The 19,746-nt window shown below is 36.3% G+C and overlaps 1 protein-coding gene across 6 annotated transcripts in view; it reads right to left on the bottom strand.

The window, feature by feature from the left end:
* Nucleotides 1-19,746, bottom strand: part of PHLDB2 (pleckstrin homology like domain family B member 2) — a 131,842-nt gene that overhangs the window by 22,941 nt on the left and 89,155 nt on the right. For 3 of the 6 annotated variants that reach the window (XM_007493652.3, XM_007493651.3, XM_007493653.3), the window contains 5 exons: nucleotides 16,056-16,205; nucleotides 15,133-15,309; nucleotides 12,259-12,399; nucleotides 10,869-10,968; nucleotides 1,116-1,323 (listed from right to left, as the gene is read on the bottom strand). In XM_007493652.3, the coding sequence (XP_007493714.2) occupies nucleotides 1,116-1,323; nucleotides 10,869-10,968; nucleotides 12,259-12,399; nucleotides 15,133-15,309; nucleotides 16,056-16,205 (776 nt within the window). The remainder of the gene's footprint in view (nucleotides 1-1,115; nucleotides 1,324-10,868; nucleotides 10,969-12,258; nucleotides 12,400-15,132; nucleotides 15,310-16,055; nucleotides 16,206-19,746) is intronic. The other 3 variants (XM_001362412.5, XM_003341207.4, XM_007493654.3) reach the window with 2 other exon arrangements.

The following is a 19,746-nucleotide window of genomic DNA, read 5'->3' as shown; positions in this document are numbered from 1 at the left end:
CATCCTGCAAGGACTATCTTTCAAATGGATTCAAAGATGAATCCATTAAGCTACACTTTGCTTACCCCAGCGGGACAATGTAAGACATTTTCATGTTTCATGAAGTGAAACAAAATAAAAACCTCTAAGTGTTTTAATGTTTGGTTTTAGCTAAGACTTAATGAACACATACTATAAAAACTGAAGACTCTGCCTCTAATGTTGGCATTCACTGCTTTGCAAAAGCAAAAAACAATGGTTACACATAGTCTTTCAGTAGGTTCAAGTCCATTAGTTTGACTCGGATTAAAATCATAAAAGAATTAATAAAAGAGAATCTACTGTATTATATCTTACATCTAGTAAGTATGGCAGGACACAGAAAGAAACGATTGTAAAGGGCCATTTTCCTTTGCTTAGGAAACATTTCTGTTGGTCCAGAAAACTGACTTTTGTTGAGGGGTCCATGGGTTTGGAACAGTGCATATGATGATGTCAGGTCTTTTGTTGTGTTTATTGGTTTTACTGAATTTTTTTTTCCTTTCCTTCCTTCCTTCCTTCCTTCCTTCCTTCCTTCCTTCCTTCCTTCCTTCCTTCCTTCCTTCCTTCCTTCCTTCCTTCCTTCCTTCCTTCCTTCCTTCCTTCCTTCCTTCCTTCCTTCCTTCCTTCCTTCCTTCCTTCCTTCCTTCCTCCTTCTCTTCCTTCCTTCCTTCCTCCTTCTTTTCCTTCTTTCCTCCCTCCCTCCCTCCTTCTCTTCCTTCTTTCCTCCCTCCCTCCCCCCTTCTCTTCCTTCTTTCCTTCCTTCCTTCCTTCCTTCCTTCCTTCCTTCCTTCCTTCCTTCCTTCCTTCCTTCCTTCCTTCCTTCTTTCCTCCTTCTCTTCCTTCCTCCTTCTTTTCCTTCTTTCCTCCCTCCCTCCCTCCTTCTCTTCCTTCTTTCCTCCCTCCCTCCCTCCTTCTCTTCCTTCCTTCCTTCCTTTGCTTAAATTCTTTAGTATAGAAGATGGCTCTCTGGGATGGGACAGGGTGGTGATGATACACAGAGGCAAAAAAAAAAATCTACTTTAAAAAACCTTAACCTTCAGTAATGGTTTTGTTTTTTTGAAATGGACAGATCTTTTTAATATCAGAAGCCTTACCTGGAGATATTGTCAGGAGAGCAAGCAGAGAGGCTGGTTTCCATGCTGTCAGAGCTATCCATGCTCAAAGTATCAAAGGCATGATCCTTATAGCTATGATCTGGGTATTGGAAACTATTCAAATAGACATTTGACTCAGATGCAGTTCGGTTGTAAAAATCAGAAGATTTCTGCCTTTGTCCTTCATTCATCTGTTGGTGATTATACCCTAAAAGAAACACATGCAAAAAAAAAGTTTCTTTCATTTTTCAGTCTTGCGATTTTATTAAAAAGAAAAGAGCTTACAAACCCATAGGCAGCAATCAAAACCATCTGCAAGTGAATCCCAAGTCCTCTTCTAATTTGTTTCTAGGCAGATATGATCAAAGCAAGTCAGTAAGCTCTCACACCTCAAGCAAAAGAGAAAAAAATCAAAGAAGGGGCTTTATGAGAGCCTTCTCTCAAGAACAAATCCTGGGATTCAGGTGGCTCCTTTCACACATTGTTCCTGAAGAGCTCTTGCTATTCACTTCATGCTCATGAAGATATAGAGCAAATAAATACAAAAAAAGACTAAAATATAGGCATTAAAGTAGCAAGACCTGGATGTCTCCCTCTGGAGTTGCTTTAAGTAACAAACTACCAAGAAGAAATAATGGTTCTTGTGGAAGTGAGAAGAAAAGTAAGCATTCTTGACCACTACAAGACAGCCAAGATGATCCATTTTCTACATAAGCAAGTCACATCATCTCTCTGAGCCTCATTAAAATGAAGGGCATGGACCATATGACCTCTAATTATACTTTCATCTCTCCAGTTGAGATCTTACACCTTCCTTCCATTTTCTTTTTCCACTTCTCTCAAAGGCCTGATATTTTTAAAACTTAATTAGTTTGCTTGTCACATTAAAGTTCCCAGGTTTTCTCCCTCTTTCCTCCTCCTCTCAGCACTAGAGAAGGCATTATTTGATTAAAAAAAGATATATGTAAATATAAAACTATGTCTTGCTTGTTTCTTATTATCAGTTCTTTCTATGGAAGTGGACATATATAAACCATTTGGCAAACAATATTTCTGTTGCTGTATTATAATGTTCTCTTGGTTTGCCTTGTTTTGATCTTCAGAATTGCATATATGTCTTTCCATGTTTTTCTAAAATTAACCTGCTCATAATTCCTGATGGTGCAGTGGTGTTTCATCACAATCATATGCCACAACCTTCTTTGTTATTGGGTTTATTTATTTATTTTTTAATTTAAAGGTGATCCTTCCCATAGAAGCTCTCCCTCCTACTTTCACGTCACTCAACACTGAACATCAACATCACATTTTCGCAATATTTTGGACAAAGACAGGTGACAAGACTTGTGTGACAGAGAAGCCTTAAGACCAGCTATTTCCTCTCTTATCCTACATCAAGGGAACTACAGACTTATTTGAACAATACATAGCTTTTGCTGTATTATAATAGGCAATTGTGATTTTTAAAATTTCCCCTCTTTTAACCTGGTGATTTATGCTTATGTTGTAAATCACTTCTCTTCTAACTAGCCCTAGCCAATAAAGAGACATGGTGTCACCAAAATAATAGGTTGGGTCCACTTCCTTCCAAGTACTAATTATCCATGCTGATGTCGAAAGATGGAGTAAAAATGAAATTCTCAGTTAACAAAACCCTTCCCTTAGCCAATGTCCTTTGCTCATCTAATGATTCCCCAACCCAGTAAAGTTTTTATTAGAGTTACTGTTAACTTGGCAAAGTTGGGTGACTTGATTTTCAGCTCCAGTTCTCTCCTGCTCTGGTAAGGGGCTGCTAACTAGGGGAGAAGCGGCCAAAATACAAGTGCTAGGAAGAAGGAATAAAAACTGAGCTCTGATTGGTCCATCAGTGCACTGACTAACTGTATTTATGACAGTTGACCATAAAACTTCTACTTAACTAGCAGCTGTGTCAACTTTAACAAAGTATTATTGTATTCTTATACACCTCTTCAGAACACGGATTGGATTCATACAGAGCATTCATGCTATTAAGTGGTTTGGGCCATTTCCAGTAATTAAGGGAAATTTTGCACTTAAAAGTCAGTAATTTAGGAGGAAGCATTAACATCTCATTAATATACATTGTCATTATGCATTCCAATTCTTTCAAAAATGAATAAATCAAGCAAATGACTTAAAGTAAGGCAATGAAATAAAAAGCATATTATGAGATTTGAGCTGTTCTGAATCTTCATCATAAAGGCAAGGAAATAAAGCCCTGACATGAAGATGAGTGGAGCTTTTGTCTTAAAATACACCAAAGGGGAGAATATTGTGCTACTTTCTAAAAATTTACCTTTGATACTTGAACCTTTGGAATGACTAATTGCTCCTTTTAAAGTGTTTTCCATGATTCATTATGAAAGAAGAAAAAAAGAATGATTTGAAAAGATTGTACAATTAAACATTCCTCTGGCCTTTCAACAAAGGCCCATCCATGGCTCATAAAATTTCCAATGGGCACCAGTCACATTAAAGAGGTTTCCTTACTTAGCAATGAAAAATGAATGCACAATACAGTGATGAGATAGAAAATACACAGGAATGAGTAATGAAAGGTGTTATTATTTTCTTCTTTTCTTTTTAAAATAAGGTTGGCATGGTCACCCTTCCTCTTCCTGAATGTCAATGATTTAAGTCAATTCATCATTTACATAGCAACTGAGATTTATTTTTAGAAGCAAAACATCATTTTAAAATTTATAAATGCACATGACCCACAGCTGCTATGAAAAAGGCCTTGTTTTGTTTTAAATACATTATGGAATCATGAAATACACAAACAATAGTCAACCCTCACAGCATCTTAGTGATACAGGCAGGATAGTAAAATTGCCTGATTTTAATATAGGGTCACTGAAACAATTTAATAATAATAATAATAATAATAGTTAACATTTTTTAGTTCTTACTATGTGCCAGGCACTGCCCTATATTTTATAATTGTCTCATTTGATCCTTACAACAACCCTAGGAGACAGGTGCTATTATTATTTCCATTTTACAGATAAGGAAACTGAAATAAACAAAGGTTATGACTGGCTCAGGGTCACATAGCTAACAAATGTATGAGACTGGATTTGAATTCAGGTCTTCCTGACTCTAGATTTAGTGCTCTATTCACTTTACTACCTAGCTGGAGTTACAATAATAATGGTAATAAAACCAGATCTCTTAGCTTCCAGTTAGTTGCCTGCTTTAAGTGGCCACCATTCAGGGCAAGTGGCTACACACTACCTATCAGGAAGCTTCTCCATACACATCTGTCTTAATTCAGAACACTGTCCTTCTATCCTAAGAACCTAAGCTAAGTGCCAAAGTCAGGGCATTCTAAAAAAACATTCAAAGAACAAACTTAAACTGTGTTGGATTTCAACAAATAAATAATTTTATCCAACCCAGCCATTGAGTTGATTCTTTTTGCATTGCTTTGAACCATTACAATGGTCTATAGTTCTATGGGAATATAATTACATTTCTATATCTCTATATAATTAACTTCAAAAGGAACTATTTTTAAATAAAATAAATAAAATGCAGATATGGAACCAAATGAAAGAATACAATAAAGCCAATCACTTAAACAATTTTTTAAAATTAAATGTCATTAATTAATTTATTTAAAATTTCTTTTCCAATTACATGATTCTTCTTGTCTCTGTCCCTTCTTCCCTCTCTGTTCCCAGAGTTAACAAGCAATTTCACTGGCTTATACATATATTATCACTCACAATCTATTTCCATATTATTCATTTTTGTAATAATCTTTTAAAACCTAACCCCCAAATCATATAACCAAATAAACAAGTGATTAGTCATATGCTTTCTTTCTGCATTTCTACTCCCACAGTTCTTTCTCTAAATGTGAATAGCCTTCTTTCTCAGGATTGTCCTGGTCAGTGCTATTAGTAGCAAAGTCTATCACATTTGATTGTCCCATAATGTTTCTGTTACTGTGTATAATGTTCTCCTGGTTCTGTTAAGCATCTATTTTAAAAGCTGAATACATAGATATGTACACATACACACATATAACACAAATATATCCATCTGAACCCTTATCTTTAATTAAAAAAAAACACACCTTATTTTCTATCTTAGAATCAACAATGTGTATGGTTCCAAGGCAAAAGGATCTATAAGGCTAGGTAATGGGGGTTAAGTGACTTGCCCAGAGTCACACAGCTAGGAATTCTCGGAAGCCACATTTGAATCTAGGACCTCCTATCTCTGGACCTGACTCTCAATCCACTGAGCCATCTAGCTGCCCCATATCTTTAATGTCATGTCACCTTCTAAAACCATTCTATCCATCATGTATCTACAAAGAAGTTAGAGATTAAGTTGTAAATCTTTAGGAATCTGCCATCATAACAACACTTGGAGCTCTACTCTAAACCCTGATACTCTAAACCCTGATATTAGGAATAGGTCCAAAGCCTTTAAAATGAATAACCTTTTTCTTTATTTACATATTCATTTGTTCATTTTTCACATTCATTTTTTTAAATTTTGAGTTCCAAATTCTTCTCTCCCTCCCGCTAGCTCCTCCCCCACACATTAAGAAGGCAAGCCATGATAGTCATATGATATTCATTATACATATGAAGTCATGCAAAACATATTTCCATATTAGCTAAGTTACAAACAAAAAAAAGGCAGTGGGAATAAAGAAATTGGGGGGGGGGGCAGGAATGCCTCAATCTGTACTCAGTTTTATCAATTCTCTCTTTGGAAAAATGTTTCATAAAATGTACAAATTAATCTTTACTTGCACCGAACTTTCCAACCTTGGATTTTGGACCATTGATGCTTCATTGTCCCCAAACTCCAATGCTTTAGCATGAACAGTGAGTGGCCAAAGTCCTGTATATCAACAGTGGTGAGTTTGATTAAAAATATTGGAGCACAAGCTTTCCATTTCAGGCACAAGCCTGCATGTGATTACATCACTGAAACGCTGCCTTTCCCTTTGATTGGCCACTTGAAAGCCTGAATTGGAAGTATGACAATAGATTAATGAGAATTGTCCCCCCCCATCCTGAAAATTACCAGAATTCCTACAGGTAAAAGAGTGATGTGTCCTTCAAAAGGAACCATTTTGCCAGTCTAACTATCTGTGTCTGTGACACTGTCATTGTTCCAAATATTTTTAGAACCCCGCCTTTTTTTTCTAAGTGGAATTCAATGAGAATTTATGAGCCACAGAAGAAAACCAATCCCATTCCTGCACAATCTTCCTTTTCTACTTCTCACATTTATTGTGTTGGTGACTTCCCTAGAGATATGAGACATTAGGAAGAAGGCATGTGGGGACAGAGGCTGAGTAGGACAGTGAGGGGTGCTTATTTGGAACACATCAGAAAATAGTCATGGATTTGGATTAAGACAAAATGGGTTGAATTCTGACCTTGACCACTTACCACCTAATGTGACCCTGAGCAAATCCCTTCCTTTCTCTGGGCTTTCAGTTTATGCAGCTGGAAAGTGGGAGGGTTGGACTAGATGTTTGGGTAGATAGAGACTATTTACATGGATGAAGAAGGCAAAACTCACGAGTATTTCATACAAATCAATACTCCATAGCTCACCTGCTGAGAAATTCACTCTTCCTAATCCCAGTCCAGAGGAAGAAATGGGAGGGTACAGTACATGTCACAAATGAGGAAGATTGTAGAGAGAAAAAGAAGATGCAGGAAGCGAGGATCATAAATGATGATCATGAGATGTGAAAAACCATATAATGAATAATTCCAAGATACAGAGATTAAGTCAATGAGAATGTTTGTAATAATATCAAGTGTTCCAGTTTATGTTAATAAATTTCTCAGTTTATATTTCCCCATTAGAATAAAGATTATAAATATACAGGGACTCAAGTTTAAAAAGAAAGGAAAATTAGTTACATTGCGCATGCTAATTATTAGGTCAAACACAAACACTCCTCAAGCCATTATCAAATGAGCATCAACAAGCCCACATCTATAAGTGTTTCTTTTTGAAAGGATGTCAAATACTTTAGTGTTTTTAAAAGGGAGTTACAACTTCCTGAGTCAATTCTACTTGGAGTAGAGGTTGAAGAAGAATCTGCCAACTCAACCTGAGACCCTGTTCCTGGTGAAACTATCCTTATATCTCTTCCTTTGGACTGACACTTGGTGAGTGAAAAGCTGACTCTTAACTGATGGATTTTTCTTTAGAAACTAGCATCAGGAGAGCCCTATCTTCTTGAGAGACTTTCCCAGGTCCTCCACTTTGCCAAGGCCACCTGAAACTCACTCTCCCTGCCTGGGTCAGCCAGGGACCAGGAGTAAATTACTTAGTGCTTAGGCTAGATGCCTTACCCTATCCTCTCTCTGATTTTCTACTTCATTCTTTCTATATTTTGTAAATAAATCTCTTTGGAATAAATTAAATTCCTGGCAACCCTATTTTAAATATAGCCCAGTCCAACCTTTTATATAATAAATAGCCTCTTTTCCCCTTTACAAATCAAAACTTTTATGATTGAAATAGACTTTGTAATAAACTTTGTATTAACTTTGTAACAATCTCCTCTTCCTTAACACGTTCTAAATGTATTCATTTTTTCTTTGTTTAAAAGGGATGATTTTTTCCTCTGACATTCATTTATGTTTTTCCTACCCTCCATCTCCCCACCATTTTTTTCCTCCCAATAAAATAGGCTCCTATAGAATGATTAAAAGCCTACATCTCCAGATGTCTCTTTCTAGTTCTGAAAAGGAATAACAGCATGATTTGCTTTGGGCTCACATCATGATCTATAACTTTTCATTATATGGGTCTCATGTTAAATCAATAATGCCTCTACCACTCTAGTGTTTCCAATATTGTTTGACCCTGGAATAAAGAACAAAACCTGGAAGGCCTTTCTATTAGTCACAGCTGCCCACAAATGAACAGCAGCTGCAAACATATATTTTAGTTCCTAGAATGTGTGGTAATTTTGCCCATGTTGGCAAATGAAAATTTAGATTCATGGGGATATTAAGTCACTATAGCATTGTACAATTTAAAATCAGAATATCTTTTGGCCTAGAGATGACTTAACGGCAACCTTTTAATCATTTGCTTAAATTTAAAAAAAAAAAAGCACACATTATGTAGTTCAAGAAGGATGCCATACCTTTTTTGGACTTCCCTGCATTTGAAAAAAAAGACAAAAGGACAAAGTCTCACTTTATTTTGACACTTGAAGTGTTTTTCATTACTCTCAGCAAGGACAAGCAACCTTTAAAACTAAAAACATTAAGATTCTGAGATTGCTATTTTAGTACTCTTTTCTTTCAGACTCTGCTTGTGTACTGTATGAGGTTTTCTGTTATGGACAGTTCCCAAACTGAATTAAGTGAGGGAGACTCACACTTACACCATTGACCTTGAGATATGAATGGCAAAGAAGAAGTATGTTGTCATTGGTTTTATTTTAGTTAATGTTATAATGGTAAAAGATAGCAACGTGTTACATTTAGTTAAGACGATGACCTGACTCCAATTTTTAAAATGTAATGAAATCAACCAATATTTCCCAACAGCATTAGGGCTAAGCCTTCTACTTTTTGGAAAGTCACCAATGTGCTCAGAGAAAACAAAAGAAAACAACCCTAATTCTAATACAAAAATTAATAACCCCCCCAAATAATAATTCTATCAGCTTTATAATTATGAAAAGAAGTGCTCTAGCATCATACTAAAGTTTCATTTCTCTCCAAGGAATTACAAAAGTAAGTCGCATAACAATTACATATTATCTAGAAGCATACTCTAAATTCTCTTTTCACTATATGCACAAATTAAGAAGCATTAATCATTAAGAGAGTAGTTAAGTCAATGCACTTTCTCTTTATTTGGGCAGGGAGGTAATCTGTCATTTCATTGTTTAATACCTAGGAAATATCTTTTTTACAACTTATTATTTAATCATTTTTTAATCCTTACTTTCTGTCTTAGTAATAACTCTAAGATAGAAGGAAAAGTGCTAGGTAAATGGGGTTAAGATGTCTTTCTTTCCAATAAGCCATACTGTCTTTTTTAATATTTAAATATACATATATTTTAAAAAATTTGAAGTTTCAATTTTAAAAAAGCATTTATTTAGTATCTAACTTTTTAAAAACACTTTACAAAACTTATTTCATCATCTTGTAATAGCTCTGTGTGGTAGGTGATATTATCCCCATTTTACATATGAGTAAACTATGAGAGAAATTAATGGACTTATCCAGGGTTATACAAATCTCCTCAGTTCCTGGGAACCATTCCTCTCCTCTACCTTAGATACACACAGAGATGGCAGTCAACAAACATTTAGTAAGTACTTATTATGTGCTAGGCACTGTGCTAAGACTTGTGTGTCAGATACTTTATTGTATCCTCACTCTGAAATGGTCCATTTCCATGATGAGAATTATAAAATTCCTTTATATGATCATTATCTGCTAACATTCCCTCTTTCTGATTTGCTCTTTTTTTTTGTTGTTTAATTTAATTTAATTTTCAATTCCAAATTCTCTTCCTCTGGGATCTTAATTCCAGATTGAGAAAGAACACAATAATGGATTTGAAGGTTCCAGAAAACACAAGAGTACATTAGTAAACTATGACATGATCTTGGGGAAATTAATTATTCTCCTTAAGCCTGGTGTGGACTTTCTAATTTGAATGTAATACCTGGGAAAATATAAAAAAATCAGAAATATGGTAATGCTGAAATATTTTTCCTTCAGTAGAATTAAAAGTCTCTAATATAATACATCTTAATCAAGGTCTAGCACAATATGTTGACACATTCATTTTTTAACTTGGGCTTTCACTATAAATTATTTCTTACTTTCCTCTTTAAGAAAACATTTTTTAGAGGGTAGCGAGGTGGCTCAGTGGATCAAGAGCCAGGAGAGAGAAGGTCATTGATTCAAATCTGGCCTCAAGATACTTCCTAGTTGTATCAACCTGGGCAAGTCACTTAACACCCACTGCCAACCCCTTACTGCTCTTCTGCCTTGGAACTGTGAGAGTAAAAATGAATTAATACTCCCACTATTTAATTAAATTTATGGGATTTAATAACAACAAAGTGAGAGAGAAAGGGGTTCCTTTAGCCGAATGAGCAGAGCACAGAGCCAGAGACCCCCACCTGCAGCACTTTACCAAAGCAAAAGCCCCAAAAGCCCTGATATGTGGGTTTCAGCAAAATTTATCTCCCAAATGTCAGGACACAAAGTGAGGACATAACTTAAAAGAGCCTGGGTAAAATGTAGTTCAGGTGTATCAAATTTCTATTTGCACAGACCCAAAACTTAGTATCAATTTTAAGAAGATAAGGGTTTAAAAAAAAAGAAAGAAAACATTTTCTAGATTTTTAAAAAAATATGATTTCCCCCAAAATCTTTAACCCTTGCAGCAGGTTGGTGGTACCATGGATAGAGCTCGAGGTCTAGAGTCAGGAAGATCTGAATTAAAATTCATCCCCAGACACTTACTGGATAGTTCTGTGACCCTGGACAAGTCATTTAACCCCTATTTGCTTCATCTGTAAAATGGTACACAGTCTCTTTGCCAAGAAAATCTTACATGGGGTCACAAAGAACTGGACACAAATGAAATGAGTGAATGACAACAAAAATCTAGCGTTTGGGCTGACTTATCATTACCTTAAACATTAAAGCAAATGCAAATGTTACCAAACAGGGTTGTGTTTCAGAAGATCAGTACCTTTGTGCATTCTCCTTGATTCTGTATCTTTGGCCATCATTGCTAGGGAGTGAGGGAGGACACTGCCACAGCTGTTGCTCTGTCCTAGAGGCAGGTGACCCTGCAGAAACCACAAAGGAAAACTTTAGGCAAACGGCAGGGAGAAATACTGCAGTGAATGTTAAGAGTACCGAAGCAGGAGACCTTTGTCTTTAGGCCAGTGAAACTAAAGGCCATTTCTTGTCAGAGAACCAAAAAAGTGGGCTCCTCACAAGGTGCAAGGAGACTGGAAGAATTTACTATGATACCCCTAAAAAATGCAGGTAGGGAGCCTCCACGGATGGGATGCTGATCAAGGGTTCGGTACTGTATATGAGGAATAAGGACTACGCTTAATGGAATTGCTAAGAGGAGCATTAAATGAAAACAATGTTGGTGCTGCAATTGAGGGACAGAAAATCTACCCTATTTATTAACATAGAGCACAGGTTTGGTGCTGAAAGGAACCTCAGAGGTCATCTAATCCAACTTGGCTTCCTTCAAAACTTTGTTCTTTCTTCTCCCCACTGCCTCCAACAACCCCACGTAGGTACTCTCTGAGATCACCTCCTATTTATACTTTATATATCCAATATGATCAAATGAGGTAATATTTATAAACGGCTTAGCTCGTTACCTGGCACACAGTAGAGGCTTAATAAATGCTTATTCCTTTTCTCTTCCCTTCCATTGTATGAATGTAGTTGTTTGTATGCTGTCTGTGTCAATAGAATATGTACTCCTCAAGGGCAGAGATTTTTTTTAGCCCCAGTGTTTAGCACAGTGTCTAGTACATGAGTACTTACTATATTTGTTGATATAGATGCCTGATTGACTGACATTGTATAACTGAAAAAAATTGAAGATCTAAGAGTTTAAGTAAATGTTTTTCTTGTTACTGTTCAGTCCTGCCCAACTCTCTGTGACCTGTGCATCATGCTGTCCATGGAGTTTTTTTGGCAAAGATAATGGAGTGTGGTTCATCATTTCCTTCTCCATGGATTAAGGCAAACAGGATTAAGTGACTTGAGCAGGGTCTCACAGCTAGTAAGTATCTGAGGCCAGAACTCAACTCAAGTCTTCCTGACTCTGGGCTCAGCGTTGTAACCATTGTGCCATCTAGCTGCCTCTCACACAGTATATAGTGGTTGAGATTTAAATGTACATCCTGTGACTCCAATTCAAAGACTTCTCTCTTGTACCAGGTTGTATCCCTATTGTCTTCCCTTAACGACTAGCAGTGTGGCAGTTTATTACTGTATGTGTATTTGCGTGTGTGAATGTGTGCTTTGTTTTGTACATTTGTTGACATTTAAAGTTCCTCTTAGCAATTATATTAAGCATGGAAATGCTTTGCTTTCCCACATCTCACCTTGGGGGTGATGCTTCTTCCCATAGTAGCACTGCTGAAATGTGGCGAGACCGAAGGTGTCGTTTTCTTCCGAGGTAAAGTATCACTGAGATAGAGGCCTTCCTTATGTTGTTTCTTTCTCTCTTCCAAATTTCTAAAGTGCTTTAAATTCAAATCACAAAGCAAAATAGACAATTCTGAGTAACTGAAATAGACCATTTAAGGGAATGGCATTCAGCACAGATCAGAATGAAGTTTAACTGGCTTGTAACTTGGCCACAGCTCATGTTTTTTATTATATCTTTACAACTGCTGTCACTAATATGTAAACTTGGAAAATATAACTATTCTAGAACTTTCAAGCTGGAAGGATCTTTAGAAAAGATGTAAATTCCAGCTCATCTTACAGATGTATTAAGAAGACGAGGGAAACTGTCTTGACCAAAGCCACACAGCCCCTTCAAAGCAAACCTGAGTTAAACCCTAGTCCCCAGACTAGATGCATGGCCAATGACAGAATTGACTATGAAACCTTTAAAAATGCTAAAAATGGCCAATCCTCAACTTTCACTTTTGTTAGTGTCTTAGGAAGACTTACAAATTATTATCATGATCCCCCTGTGGATGGTGGAGCATCCGGGCGACAGGTGAGATAGGTAGTTTTTCCCCCTGTCTCTCTTGAAAGTTCTTAGAAGTGAATGAGAAAATAAGAACAGAGGAAAAAAGAGGGTAAAAATAGAAAATGGAGAGAAGGAACAAGTAAGCAGGGAAGGTTTTTGAAAGTTGAACTACAGTTTGACCATTTTAAAACATAAACCTCAAATCCACATATTGTTCTCATATTTCGTGTTCTCTTGGGTATCTCATATTAAATGCCTTTGCCAAAGGGTTCCAACAGCAGTTTTCCTGATACTCCTTCAGAGTATTTTATTTCTTCAGTTTCCTGAAGAGAAATATATATGTTTTACCATCCTGAAATATATTCAAAATTTTCTTGACAAATACACATCATGGACCAGTAAAGAGATTTTCTTTGTTTCTTAGTGTTGGTGAACATCGAGCTAACAACACTTTCCAAGGAGATAAAAACTAAATGCACATATGAACAAAAATGTAAGAATCCACTGCCTGAGCCTTGCATCATTTTTTCCTCTGGGATGATGCATGTGGTAACAGAAAGACCACTGGGACCAGGAAGAAAGCCTCAGTTTGAACCTCGCCTTTGAGGCTAATTAGTTGGGTCATGTCAGGCAAGTTCTTGCCTCTCTTTGGACCTCTCTATCCTCTGTAAAATGAGAATGATGTCATTAAAACTATCCATCATAGTTATTGGAAATGTTGAAAAAAAAAAGATATAGAAACCTCACCTTTCTGGCCACCATCATGACCACTAAAATCCAAAGAACTGCTATGATTTTTCTTTGGTATACCATGCAATAAAGAAAAAGTCTCCATATCCTCCAAAGCCTGATCCCTGCCCTCTAGTTCAATTAGTGCTTTACTGAAAAATCTAGATTTGAAGACTCTTTTCACTGCTAGAGAAAACATTTTTGCCCAGAGTTGAGTTTCGAGGGTGAAAGGATGGAGACCACAGTTGTACAAAATCTGTTCTTCCATTCCTAGTAGCATTTCCTTGTGAATTCCAGTTATCTGCCCCATGTTTAAAGCCACAGCTTTTCTTTCAAAATGCTTAGGCAATACTAATCTATAAATAGATAGGGGCAATACTGATCTATTAAAATGTAGGAGCCACGATGGTCTTTTTTTTGAGGGTGGGGGCAATAAAAGGGTAAAGCATTATGAGGTGGGAGTTCAAAGGCCAGTGAGTCATCTAACTTTTAATACTCATTTGCAGGTATTCTTTATCAAAGGATCTGTAAACTTAAAAAAAAATTTTTTTATAACTTTTTCAATATAATCAGGTTCCTTATGTAAAATATGATCTTTTTTAAACCCTTCCCTTCCATTTTAGAACCTAAGGTAGAAAAATGGTAAGGGCTAGGCAATGAGGGTTAAGTGACTTGTCCAGCTAGGAAGTATCTGAGATCAAATTTGAACCCAGGACTTCCCATCTCTGGGCCTGGCTCTCAATCCACTGAGTCACCCAGCTGCCTGCTAAAATATGATTCTGATGGAGTTCCATAGGTTTCATCAGATTACTTAATGGGCCCCATCAGACAAAAAAGGTTAAAAATCTTAAGAATTTTTTAGCACTCACTAAGAATATTGTGAATTTTCACTATCTTAATTTGAATTCAAATGAATTAATTAATTAAGGATTCAAATCTATGTATGATTTAGGCATAACTATATATATAACTATATTTACTATCTGAATATCTAAATAGTAGAGGGCATGATGAGGATATGGAGAAAGGAATTATTTTTTTAAATAAGCTCCTCTCTTGAAAGTTGTCAGAATTCAAGTAACTAAAAATTGAGTTACTAAGGATGTAGGGCTAAAAACGCTGTTCATTAGTAGTCATTGTGGATTCTTTTCTATATTGGAACTCTTTAAGCAGAGGCTGGCTGGCTGCTGGCTGGGACTTTTATCATAAGGATTCCTTTTGTGTCTGGGTTGGATTAGATGGCCTCTAAAGGCTCTTTCAAATCTCAAATTCTGTGATATAATCCTGTTTGAAATTTTATAAGGTTTCAATAACCATTATCGTTTGAAGCCTCTTAACTATATGCTCTAGTAACATAACCAAAGCTCAGAGATGGGTTAGGACTGACCCATTAGAACCACATATTGGCAGGGTACCCCCCCCCCCAAAAAAAGACCAGTTTCCATATATTGTTTCCTTTGTCCTAACAAACATCTACAGGATCATCATGCACAAATGACTTCTTTTTCAAGGCAACTCAAGTTATCAGCACTACATTCTTTGTTACCTGTTGGTGCCTTCGGTGTTTTTTAGCTGGAAGAGGAGGAGGTGTATCATTTAAAGGAAAAGGTTCAACAGATGGGGCAGCCAAGACTTCAGGCCAATGGACTGATGGAATTTGAGCAATAGGATGAGGAGAAAGTGAGTGAGGAAATATAGATCCAGAACAGACAGAGGCTTGTAGCTTTATAAGGGAAGAGAAAGTATATGAATGTGTCTTACATGTAATGAAAAGGCAAGTTTCACAAACAAATCAGACTCCTAACTGAATAACACTTTTTGTTCCACTTTTTATAAGAACCCACAAAGAAGAGGCTCTTTAAAATTTTTTTCTAAAATTCTAAACAGTAAACATTTAATATAAACCAGCAGATTGTAGGTTCCAATTTTACTTCTATTAGTGTCATCATTCTATCTTCTCCCTAGAACACCTTAAAATTCATGAGGATACAGCATGTACACACACCTATCAAATCAAATCAAATATCAAGGAAAGTAATCATTGTATACAAATCAGGATTCCATATAATACTTTCAGCCAATTCTCTGTTTAGTGCTTTTAAATTTCTAAAGAGGTTTCTTAATAGTCAAATGATCAATATAAGATGCAGAGTTGGTTTGGAGGCTTTAACTTTCCAACTATCTTTGATTTTAACTTACCTTATATAAAATCACATTACATAAACATTAAACACAATGTATGTAAAGTGCACTGTAAACTTTATCGCATATACAAACATCAATTAGTAGTATTGTTGTTGCTGTTGTTTTTATTGCAACCCCAAGAATGAATGTTTTGCCAATACAACAACTGGCCTTTCCCCAAATCAATAAATTTGTCACACACCCTCCCATTTTCAGTTAACTCTTTGCAGTTAATTTATGACATGAGGAAATGCAGTGAATGAATGAAATGTCACGCCAACAAACCTCTTGATTTTGTAGCTGGCTCACCAGCACAGCTGTGGAAGGCTCAGTGGGATCAGCATCAGCATCAGCATCAGTGGGAAGCTGAGTAGAAGGGGATAGATTCGTGGAATTGCCACCTAGCTCATTAATTTCATTTACACTGATAAAGCCCTAAAAGGAGGAATTCAGAAATTAAATACAAAGGAAGCAAAAGCTGAGGCATGCAGGAGTATTAATGAATCAAGTACAATGGAGGTTAGTTTAGGGTGACACAGCCAAATGTCTGTGGTATTATTATTGCCAAATGTTTTATTAAAGAAGTAATGATCAGCATTTAACATGACTTTTATGGAGCTTAAATTTGAGGAAAAATATTCTAAACCTTTAATACTACTTTTTCCTTTTGGTGACGTCATGATAATGGTAAGTCATCAAAATATTGGTCTTAAAAACACCCAGTGGTATCATAATTCATTCTTTGGATTGGATTGGTCATCACCAAAATACAGTTTAATCAATTACTGTCATCACATACAAGTTTTTTAAAACATACTTTCCACCCTTTGCTCCAAGAGAGTGTTGCCCAACTCCCTATTCCTTGATTTTTGCCTCTGAAGTACCTATTTCTTAGCAAAAGCATACTTTAAGACTGAGGTAAATGGGGTCATGTTGGGGTTTCTGGGGAAAGGAACAAGAGGCAGAAAAAATGAGCTGAGGTAAGCCATTGGTTTCTGCATTACCAGAGAATAGGTGGCCAAATCCGTAAGAGACATGGCTGTGTTTTAAATCTATTTGGGACCTATCAACACAGAGATACTATAGACTAAATAAAAATCAAAATGAGTTTTTGCTCTCCCTGTCCATTAAACCTTCCATTAAAAAGGTGAATGGTTCACACACATCTGTGAACATTCACACACACATTATAAATGTAGAAGAGCACGAAAGGTAATTGAATTACTGTCACTTTTGTGAATTTGAGTGATTTAATTTGGATTAGGGGATTTCACATAATTCTGAAGCTTGGCAACTCTGTACTGGCTTCAACCCATAGGAAATGTCCATAAGAAGCCCATGGAAATAAAAACAAACAAACCATAGAATTGGTATGTCAAAAAGACAATGGGAGGAAAGGAAATAAGCATTTATTAAGAAACTATTAGTGCTGGGCTTTATGTTAGACACTTTACAAGTATTACCTCATTTGAGGTGCACAACAAGCCTAGGTGGTGGGGTGGGTACTATTATTATCCTCTTTCTACAGATGAGGAAATTGAGGCTGACTGAAGGGAAGTGACTAGCCTAGGGTCACCTAGTTTGAATATGTGAGGTCAGATTGGTATTCGGGTCTTTTAGACTCCAAGCACAACCACATTTAGCTGCTCTTATAAACATACCTGCAAACAATGATGAAAGACAAAAAGAAAGATCATTTGGGGGCTCTGAGTTGTTGCAGAAGTGTATATGAGGGAAGGATGAAATACTTGATTTCAAATATTTAATTTTTTTTTTAAGAAAACGTTATCAAATTGAGAATTATTATAAAACAATTTGAATTTACATGCCTTTCATTGAATGGGCATAGTATCAGTCCTTTTGGAAAGGAAATTTCAGTAAAGGCAGAGAATCCTTTTGTGCTCATGAAATAAAGGTACTCAGTGAATTAATGTTTTGACCCTGAACTTGTGCGTATGGCTTAAAACAAACAACCAAAGGCATATTACTTTTCAATAGCTGGCATCAAAATGGTATTGAATGCATAAATAGTTTGGAAATAAGTAATGTAGGTTTGCTCCAGCTTTGTAAGATCAATATACAATTTTAGCACAGGTACATAGAACTGGGAGGTAAATATTATTTTACTTATTTATTCTAGTAAATTTAGAAGTAGGGATCAAAGTGGTGACCTAAACTTAAATTCTTGTTATTTCTCTGATTAGCTGATTAAAACATGGTGTCAGAGAGGTCAAGGTTGCCAGGATGACACATTCATGGGTCAGTTAGCTGTATGCTGTACCATGGCCAGAAATTACACCTTACAAATCTCATTGGTCACAAATAGAGATTGGCAACAATAGAGGGGATAGGTTATCACATTATAAATCCATTGCCACTTCTAAAAGAAATTTCCTAAGAAGATTAAAGCCCAAATCTTCCAAAAGGTAGATTAGTAAATTTTACATATACAGGTCAAATCAATCCAATTCGACAACCACTTTAAAACACCCTTGCGTTACAAAATGACAAAAGAGAAAGAAACAGGATCAGCCTTTGAGGAACTTCGTAGGTGTGTTGTTGTTCAGACATATGCAACTCTTTCTGATCCCATGGACCATAGCATGCCAATGCTAATCTATTGGGTTTCCCTATCAAAGATACAAGAGCGATTTGCCATTTCCTTCTCTAGAGGATTAAGGCAAACAGAGATTAAGTGATTTGCCCAAGTTCACATATCTAGTAAGTATCTGAGGCTTGATTTGAACTTGGGTCTTCCTGATTTTTGGCCCAGTGTTCTATCCACTGAGCCATCTACACATGCCTTGTGGATCTTACATTTATCCATAGTTTAATAATATATATACAATAAGTAAATCTTTACACAGTAAATTCAGACTAATTCTGTCAGTGTGGGAAGCAGGAAGATTATTAATAACAGTGTGTGTGTGTGTGGTGGCCAAGGTAAGGTCTTTTGTAGCAGGAGGAAGCATTTGGGTTAAGACTTGAATTAAGCTAAGAATTTCAAGAAATGGTATTAAAGGAGTCCAATTAAGAAGGATCTCAACTAGGTCTGAAAGAAAGTGCATTATCAGTACTATGTCCGGTACTATGTATAACCCTCATCCCCATCTTGGTCAAATAAATAAATGAAATGAGAATGTTTTCATCATGTCTCTTTCATAGGAGAGAGCCCCATAAATGCTAAAAATTGAATACTGGGCTCTGACTACTGATATTCCTGGCTTCCTTTAAGTCCCAACTAAAATCCCACCTTCTACAGGAAGTCTTAATTCCCAGTCCCGCTTAATTCCAATGCCTTCTCTCTACCACCTGTTTCCTATTAATCCTGCAGGTAGTTTGCTTTGTTTATAATTTCCTTTGTATGTTGTCTCGAGAAATAGATTGTGAGTTCCTTGAGGTCAGGGACTACCTTTTGCTTCTTTTTTTTTAATCTTTTTTTATCCCTGTAGGTAACTGGCACATTTGTTGTTCAGTTGTTTGATCATGTCCAAATCTTTGTGATCATAGCACACCAGGTCCTTTTCCAAGGGGTTTTCTTGTCAACGATATGGGAGTGGTTTGACATTTCCTTCTCCAGTGGACCCCTTCTCAAGAGCTTTTATTTATATAGGTTATATTTATTAATATTTACTATATAACAATTAAAATTGTTAAAAACAAGTTAAAATCTTAGAGTTATTATGTATGAAAATAAATTCCTAAGGATCACTGGAGACCGTATTTTCACCCTCTAAGAACTGTTGATATAGAATAGGGTCAAAGGGACAGAGATATGGGATGGATCTGAATTTTCTTTAGTGTAAGGAGCAGGTAGGTCAGGATACTCTTTCTATCAATGCAAGCCAGTACCTTTTCCACAACTTATATTTTCTTATAGAGTTGCCTAGAGTCCTGATAGGCTTAAGTGTCTTGCCCAGGATCACACAACCAATATATTTTAGAGGTGAGATTTAAGTTATCCTGGTAGAAGAAA

The sequence above is a fragment of the Monodelphis domestica genome, chromosome 4 (assembly GCF_027887165.1).
Source record: "Monodelphis domestica isolate mMonDom1 chromosome 4, mMonDom1.pri, whole genome shotgun sequence".
NCBI lineage: Eukaryota > Metazoa > Chordata > Mammalia > Didelphimorphia > Didelphidae > Monodelphis > Monodelphis domestica.
This window is presented reverse-complemented; position numbering and strand designations above follow the sequence as displayed.